Source organism: Phaethon lepturus, unplaced genomic scaffold (assembly GCF_000687285.1).
Source record: "Phaethon lepturus isolate BGI_N335 unplaced genomic scaffold, ASM68728v1 Scaffold38756, whole genome shotgun sequence".
In the NCBI taxonomy this organism is placed as follows: domain Eukaryota; kingdom Metazoa; phylum Chordata; class Aves; order Phaethontiformes; family Phaethontidae; genus Phaethon; species Phaethon lepturus.
Window position 1 is genome coordinate 14,964 of NW_010547544.1, and position 9,513 is coordinate 24,476.

The 9,513-nt window shown below is 38.2% G+C and overlaps 1 protein-coding gene across 1 annotated transcript; it reads right to left on the reverse strand.

The window, feature by feature from the left end:
• Window positions 1-813: 813 nt before the first annotated feature.
• LOC104615500 (cytochrome b5) lies at window positions 814-6,408 on the reverse strand (the record flags this gene model as incomplete). The annotated part of the gene is made up of 4 exons (XM_010289675.1): window positions 814-1,296; window positions 2,147-2,181; window positions 4,595-4,624; window positions 6,280-6,408. Coding segments are annotated over 4 exons (273 nt in total), but the record flags the coding sequence as incomplete, so codon positions are not given.
• Between the last annotated feature and the right edge of the window lie 3,105 nt (window positions 6,409-9,513).

Consider the following 9,513-nt stretch of genomic DNA (forward strand, 5'->3'; position numbering starts at 1 on the left):
GCTAACTGCTCGAGAGTACACTTTCCCACTTTGAACATGTGGCTTCCCTGCATAAGAGACATCTTGATTTTCAGAATGCACCATCAAACAGGTACTTCTGAGATGTGTCCCAATATGAAAGAGCATCCCTTCCAAGGCCTTTAAAAAGATTGAAATTAATGTATTTGAGCCAGCAAGAGTAAGCAATTAAACTTTTATTCATGATCATTTACATATTACTAAAAATGTTCACCACAAAATGCAAACTTTGAGTTATCTTGTATTTAGCAGTGAAAATAGTCATCTCTTCATAATAAAGCACCTAGGAGCACATTGCAGAACAGTCAGAAACAGATTCCATGGATCAGGTTTCCCCCACACACACAATGTACATGACAAAGTTGAAGATTTTATAAAAGTGTGAAAGTTACAGAACTAATTCCAGAGTCACCTGAGTGCTTGGCAGGAACAGTATTACTTAGTAGCAGTTACATGACTTGTAGTGCAATTTACATAGCACTTTTTTCTGCCCTTTTTTGAAAAAAAAAAAAAAAAGAGCTACTTTTCACAAAACTGAGACAGACATAATTGGGCCAAACATTGGTTTTCAAATCTCACCTGAATTTTTTAATGGGAGCCAAACAGTACACTTTGCCAGTAGGAATACCTACAAAAACTATAAGAGCAGATGTCAAGAGGAAAGGGAAAAAAAAAAAAAATCAACTCATCATAGCCGGATTGGTAGGGCCCAACCCACTACTCCACTCAAGCTTTTTCCATTACATTTCATTAGCATTTCATTCAAACATTTAACTTAAAAACCATCTTGTCTTCTTAAGTTGTGGACAAATACATGTACACAGTTTTGGTAGTCATTTAAAGCTGTAAAATTTCTATGTAGAGAGAGTCCTATGGACCCCGTTACAGATTAAAGAGATTAACCACAATCAGTGTTACATACAAAATAATATTCTAACAAAAACCAATACAGTTATCAAATAATTCATTAGAGAATAAAATTGTTATACAAAAAGAGAAATGCTGCCTTTTTATCACTTCAGAACAGCAAATAAGAAGGCAACATTAAGAAAAGTGCACAGCAGAAAAGAATTGTTCACTTTTCTGAAAAAGTTGAATTTTTCTTCAGACATCAGGCTTTTGTCTGGAAACATATTGGGTTAGGATTGCTCATTCTCTCCCAGATCAGTCTCTTCTTGCATTAGTTCCTAGTAAGGCGCTTACTCTGACATGTAGGAACGATACATCAGGGCCACGATAATTGCTGCTATTGCCGGTATCACCCAGTTGGACCATGAACTGGAAAGAAGTTTTTGAAGCAGCAGTTTAGGAAGTGACAACCAGCAAGTTTAAGAAAAAAAAAAAGTTATCGCTTAAAGAATTCCTTCCTCCCCACCCCAACAAATACTTCAAAGTTAGAGCAACAGAACACCTGGGATGGCCAGTAATACTCTAGCCAAGTAAAAAGCTTGTACTCTTAAGGCTTTGTAACAGACCTTACAAGAAATTTGCTTACTAGAGAAGAGTAGGACCCTAGACAAATTTAAAGCCATGGTGTGCTGCTCAGAACATCATTCATTCAAAATGAAGTAGCAGCATCAGATGACACTTTCAAGCACCCAAGCTCCCCACTCAGAGGGGCATGGAACAGTCCTCTGAGGTTTCAGCAATAGGCAATTGTCAGCATGATAAAACTTTTTTTATAAACTTTGATGCAGTGGTGTCCCAAAGTGGTTGTTCCCCCTTCCCAATTCTGACAGATTTTCCATCTTACAGACACAATCCTTTCATTTCCCTTAGATGCAACAGTTGTAGCAGATTTTAAAAGTGAGGCATCCACATCGGTGAGTCAGCAATGGCACCAAGTGTCTTCTATTCACCTGACAGCCTCCAGAAATGAAGGCTTGTGCAACATAAACCATTTGGTATAGACTGATACATCTTGACATGAGAAAAAAATCTAGACAATAAGCTAAAATGCCTGTAAAGTGGTACATAGATGCCAACTTGGACTTTACATAGAACAGAAATTTTCATGCACCATCCTCTGACATTTAAGCTTCCAGCAGAAAGAAGCTATACAGCTTTTTAAGCTTCAGAAACAAAATAATGAGGAACTTTAAGTTTGACATCAGGTGTCATACTATACCTGGAATTAGACTGAACAGTGGTAATAAGAGTTTCCTGGAAAGCAAAGCATAAAAAGTTACTTGTATCAGGCAGACATCTCTCTCCATCTTAACTAGCCCCTCAATTTCTCAAAACTCATTAAGTGGGACTAATTTAAAAACAACTCAGTGCACTGCATTTGGAAAGCATTTTCTCTTCTTTCCTGTAACAGACTGTTGTGTTAAGAAGCTAGCTAGCAGCAGTTTCTACAGTCCACACTGTATCAAGAGTTATTAAAAAAATACCATCACAAGGGATTTTCCTGCAAGTTTTTCATGAAGCTAACTTCAACCTCAGGTTACATTTGAAAAGTTTTAGATGCCTAGAAGACAAAGATCCCTTACTTGCCTAAAATCTAATTGAAAAGACTCTGAATCAATACACAAATATTTCTTATATGGAACCTACATGAAGAAAGCTACTAATTTGCATCCACAAGGTTTATTAAACTCTTTTTTTTAGCGTTGTGTTTCAGATTGCATAAGAATCAGTCAAATTATTATAGTTGTTTCTGACATAGATTTGGACTTTCTGTTCAGTTTCCATAGAAAATGAAGCATGACAAGCTCAAATCCCAGTTTGGTACATGTGCACAATTTATATGAAGACTTACTAACTCGAATACTCCTAAACACACATGGCCCTAAGTGCATTTAAAAGATCCAAGCACTAAAATTGTACTTAAATTTTGTGGTACGAGATCCATCACTAAAAAATTGCTTCAGTATCAGAATATTTGCAATTCATTTAAAGAGCAGAAGATTCCTAACAGCCTCTCCTAGGTTCAAACAGTCTACTCTTTTTCCAAGCCCCCAAATTATCATAGGTTTACACATGACAAATACCATGTTTAAAAGAGTAAGACTCAGGTGATTACATTTATATTGGTTTTGTAAACACCTTCATGAAAAACTAATCCCAAAGCCAAACAAGGTAGAATAACTTGTGCCCACACTATCAAGCTACAACAGACTTGCCACATCCAGGGCTGGGGGATGGTACCCCTACCCACACCAAGACAGCAAGAAGAATATGTCCCAGCTCATCAAAACCTGTTTTTAAACAGTGTGACACTGGACATGTACACTGAGGGTACTTCAAATACAGTGCAAGGATGAGGAGGACATCTGAAAGCACATGACCTTCTGACAGCTCCTAGAGAGCAAAGGCACAGGGCCTAATCTGTCATGCTACGCACCCACAGCTCAATGCGAAGTGAAACTGTCTTATCAGCTACACCCACATGTCTTGCTGGAGGAAAGTGCTCCAGCTTCCTTCTGGAATGATGAAACACACACATGTAGCGCAGATGACTACAACCAGCACTAAAACAAGGGAATAAGACAAATATGAGTGTAGTAAATAGTCATCTGGATACGTCTTAACTCCAAACTGACCATACTTTGGCCAAACTAATATTCTAAGTGGCTCAGTTCAGTAAGTTCCTGTGAGCTTAATCAAGGGATTGTATACTACAACTTGCACTGGGCAGCCTGTGTCTCAGTTGCATTTATGGTTGCTGTTCTTACAGCTTAAGTGTAAGCTTCCCTAAATTTCAAAAGAAATCTGAATAGCAGCTGTTATTCTCGGTGGGAAGAAGCTCTTAATTCCAGTCACCACTCCATTTCTTATTTTTATTAGTGTACTAGTTCCAGTCCTTAATTAATAATAAAATTAGTAATTGCTATAGCAAACATTTCAGTGTATCTATGAGTATTTATTTCTTTCTTTCCTGTATCTTATTCATACTATTGGAAGATCTTACAAAAGTGATTGTTTCTTTAAAAGTAATCTCTCAAACCACAAGAGTAAGATCCTATACCTACTACGCTACACTACTATACTATTAAAAAGTAATCTTCGACTATTTCCTACGTGGACTACTGTTCTGTTAAGCCAGCCATGAGCAAAGCAAAACATCCTCTATACACATAGCAGCAACTGTACAAATTAATCCCCAACGCATTTGCTCTTTTAAGGGATATATGAATTTTATGAGTTTCACAGTGAGTAATACAGCAATCCAATGCCTCTACATTCTTTATCTACTGGTGTTACCAATATAGCAAGCATCACATTTTTTCATCACACTTATTAGTTTAATCCATTCTGCCTTTAATCCTCCTGCTTTTTTTCTTAAACTGAATACAAGAAAGCCATTGACTGATTCTAGACTCACCTTTTTGCTATAGTATAATACCATCACATTTAGTAACCTCTTGGTTTGAAGTCCCACAAATTAAAGAAAAGAACAGCTGAGAGGAAGAATAAACTGAAGCCATATCAACAGGTTTAAGAGATTTATGACCTGAAACACTACACTTTAACCAAGTTGAATTATTTTTGCCTCAGGGGGGTATACCATTTAGAGAGACACCCTCCCTAATGCCTAAAGGAAACAACGTGCCATTTCAAGAAACACACTTACTGTTGGTTTCTGAAGCTTCCCTCTATCATCCTGCAGGAAAACAAGCAAAAAAAAAAATTTAGACAGAACCCCAAAGCATTCAAATAACATTTATCACTAAATTCAGTGTGTGATTCTATTCTGTTAATGTGTACCTATTTTTACCTAGGAAACAGACTTGCAGAACAGCAGATGTCACTGTATGATTTTGAGCCACCATAAAGCAAGATCACTTCCTTAAATACTTCCCAGTATACAATTAAGAAGTGAAACCTGAGTCTCCAACATATTTCATTATTTCTTGTGCCCATGTTTTTGCATTTCCTTTGTCTCTAAACAGTACACATAACCTTGGCTTATACACTGATTACAATCAGTTTACTTCTACCTAGTCTACTCATATTATCGTGCAAAGTCATCTAACCAGTTTTGGTCCAATGTCCAGCACAAAGGTCACAAATTCTGTGGATCAAACCCATGAAGTCTTAAATGAAATAGTCACATTAATTACAAAAAAGCCCAACAGTATATAATCCTGACAGCGCTGTATTTGTACATTAAACTACCAAGCTGTTTGTTTCGTATCAAATGAAAACAGGCACTTGTCAAACAAGGACCAACCAGACTGGTAGCCAGGCTAAGAACAAATTTACTGGCATCAGCTGCCATCTGGAACAGATGACAAGCCTGCAAAGTTACAAATGTGCATCAGAGTCGAATTATTTCTTATCAGGAGAAGCTACACTATTAATACTTATCAAGGGAGGACCTAAGACAGATACAAGATCAGGAATCTTACTGTGAAATATGCTACTCAAGACAGTGATATTTATCCCAAATGCAAGACAAAACATACACAAAACAGATAGAAGAGGAAAAGAGAAGAGGCAGAGATGGGCAGTAAAGATGGGCACATGAGCAGCCTAAGTCTCTAACAAGTGGTTTTCAACTACTAAGATGCAGGAGAGCTTAAATAAGGCCTATCTGAAGGAAGTAGAGGCAGCAGCTCTGTAACTAGAAAGAAATCCTTCAAAGCTTGAGGGAGCAGAAAGGTGCTTGTTAAAAGCACATGAAACAGTAAGGACAGTATAGAGAAGAGAAAATGACAGGTTATCCAGTGGGAAGTGATCATAAACAACCCTGACAACTACAAGTAGGGAACACTGATACTGCATAAAATGGGGGGACCCAGAGAATCAAACTAGAAATAAGATGCTTAGAGTAGCCATTTTCTAAATATACAAATGAAGAGCCAGGATTGTACTTTTGGATCCAGATGGAAGCCTGGCATATATATTTACAATGATGAAAGATTGAAAGTGGCTGTTAGTATCACTCTACATATTAACATAAGGAAATGTCTAGACATTCTGCCATAGCACCTTCAGGGGTTATAGAGTCTCATCATAAAGTTCACAGGGTACACCAGAAATGTCACGATTCCATATTCAGTTTATTCAAGAACTAAGTTGTAAAATATTTCAAAGCAGCAAACTTTTAGATGCGACCATCCTTATGCTACACTAATCAAATCCCTTGACATTGGGGGAGCCTATCTCCAGTCCAGGTCCATTCACAAAGAGCTGCAGGGCTGGCATCCAACCAAACTAGCAGCTCTCCTTTACTCTTAAGTAATTTACCAGAGAAGTAACTAGATGCAAAAACACTATAGTAAACAGCAAGTACTGGTACTCTCACATACTCACCGGATGAAGTTCCCCAACAATAAAGCTTTCTGACAGTGTCCTTGCATCTGTGGAATGGCCAACATCTTCAAAGTTCTCAGTAGCATCTCCCCCAGCTTGCTCCCTGAGGACCTCTTCACCACCCGGATGCTGCAATTTTTAATGAGTTTGAATTTGTTACTGAAAACCATTCCACATTCTAAAAATGGAAATTTTTCATTTCTACATTTCTAAAAATAATTAAAAAAATTGTCATTGCAAAATCAGCTGCTAGACTTTTTAGAGCAAACATAAGCCTCTCTGAATAACTAGAGAGCTTTATGAATTCTCTGAAGCCAAAACCAAGGAAGCTAAGTTTCTACTACATCAGTGATAGAGCTGTAAGAGGAATTCCTCCTAACAACTAGCATTTAGAACGTTAGGGGAATCAGTCAGGGAATGTTAGGGGAAACAGCCCAACTATTACCTAAAGTTACATTCCATGTTCATTTTCATTTCTGCAGGAAATGTGTATTTTTATCCAAGCAATGCTTTCTACAGAAAAAGGCTAAAAGCCAAAAGGAGTAAGTTGCAAGATGAGATGTCAGAACAGTTATCTCCCAGTATCTCCTAATACTTCAACCCATCACTATTGCATTAAACTAAATCCCTGTTCTCCATTGACTTTTATTATTCCTCAGGGTGCACATTTGGAATTGCATGCAGTTCCACATTTCCATCCATCAAATAACTCTGTACGTACTGCAAGATACATCATACCTTCCAGTTCAGTGAATTTTCTCAGCTTCAAGTTACTCATTTACTTAACGGATAAGTAACACACCATAAAAATTCACCACTCAACTTTTAAGTAGCAAACTACTACATAAACACCAGGAATGATTAGGTAAGCAAGTTGAAAACACTGCTGCTACTGCCTTGGATTAAGGCAACTGTGAAAGAAGTACCAATACTTTATCAGTGACAGAGGAAATAAGGTTTTGGAGCCTTAATTCCATTTTTAATGCTTCTGACTACAGAATCTGAAGTGATGAAAATAGGCTAAAGTTCTACTATTTAGAGTCATCTTGCCTGGAGTACAGCTGAACAGAAAGGCTATGCTTAGACAGCAGGTGAAAAAAACAGTATAAACACTTCTGCTAGTCTAGGCAACTCAGGTTAGCATTTACTTCAAATCCACCATGTTAACTTATCAATCCTTCTCTTCCAACAGAAATAAAACTTGTTCATACAGATCAGGAAGACACTGTTAATACCAGTTTCCAGCAGTACCAGAACTCCAAAACTTGAACCTTTGTATTAAAGGTGGACATTTATTTTAATAGACTGAGAAAGCTATGGTTTAAAAAAAAAACAAAACAAAACAAACCCCAACCCAAAACAATCCAACACTTTTTTCTAAAGAGCCAAGACACCACACCTAGTAAGGTAAGGGATCCCTACCATGACTAAGCAAAAGCAATATTAAGGAATTGATAGAGATTAGGCACAGCAGCTGAGCCAAAAAAGGTTAAAAGAGTGTATGCAGCATAAAGATTATGCAAGAAGACGTGCAGATATGGCATGCTCACCAAAATCCTGCCCTTGAATCCATTCTGATAAGTATTCAGGGTAAGGACTAGACAAAAATTGAGGGATCACTCAAGTTCAGTGCCTTGAAATGGACAGTACATTTAAGAAGCTGAACTTGGGTCTAACAGGCTCTCCCAGATATTGCCACAACTAAATTTTCAACTAATTCCTTCAGCAACGTGGAGTTTGGATTTGGCAGTGGGAGGGGGGAGGATACCATGATAAATAATTCTGCTCCCCAAAACAGAAAAGTATATGTAGTATCTTCAGCAGAAAAGGCAGCAAAACTCCTTGGAAAACATGCTTACCAAACAAGGTATCAACAGTAGCAAAAGGCACCAAAGTTAAACTACCCATAAAGCACCTGTAGCCTAAGTAGCATGTAGTATCATACTCGTGCATTGCAATGAGCCCAAACCCTACTCATACATGTAAATAGCACTTACTCCATGAAGTTGTCAAGAACATGGTTTACACTAGTTCCCCCAAAAATCCACCAGCCGAACAACTAGATACCTACCAGTATAACTGCATCTACATTAAAACTATTTCACAGAGTACGTTAACAAACTACCTGCAGGTTGCTGACTACAGAATGAGGGTACACCAAATTCTTCCCAAACCCCTCTCTTGTGTGGCACTAGAAAGCAATCATGTAGCAGTGTGGGCAGCTTCACTGAGGCACTCCAGTTTTTCTCTGTAGAATTAGATTTTGGTCTAGTACTTGATCCCTCTGTCTACAAAACCCACAATATTAATGTCAACACAGTGACTGTGACCAACCCTATCAGTGCCTATCACACATCAGCTGAACGGGACAAACTCATCCAGACCTCTGCCACCACAGCTGGAAAACTGGTAGCATTTTTTCCGCACATCAGCAAGACTAAGGTAGAGAGAATTACACACACAGTTCCCAGCTTAAACCACCTAGCAGATGATGTTACTAGACATACATAAAAGTACTTTCAAACTAAACACTTTTCTTTTAGATGGCACCTCTGCTTAAAGATGCAAATTTGCAAACCCTCCGGAAACAACGAGCAGGTAATACAGGCAACTAATGAAAAGACTTCACCTCCCCTAATGAAAGGGAGCAATTGTAATGTCCCCAAGGGCAAGGAGTGACTTTTCTACCAAAAGCTGAGCATTTTCCACGGTTGGATGAGTTTCTCAAAGTTTGTTCATACAGGGCCTTTGTTGACACTTCTGTACGGTAAACAAAGCTTGCTACCACAATTTCTACTTTAACGAAGAGCCTCTGGATAGACCCTGGAACCGGAAAGCCCAGAAGACTATACAGATAATGACTCCTAAACCAAAATCCTGCTGATACAAATAACTAAAGTATTTTTGCAGGTAAAATTGTGGTTCGAGGGAAATTAAAAACCTTTTGCAGATAAGTTTAGCTAGTCTAGCTCATTCCTAGAACATTCACAATATAACAACATAAATATTCGTTACATGTGCAACAGAAGTCTGCACAGAGGCAGCACTAGTCTGTAGCACAGGCTAATTCCTAACAGCAGAACATCAGAAAGTTTTAGATAAAGCAAATAAGCCGTTAAACTCACTGCTCTCATCTGGGTCAGAAGTCTGTGATTACTTCATCCTGAACGCCTATCACCTCTTCTCCCCCTTGCTACAGTCATGCAACTTTCTTGGTACCATAGTTCAAGACTC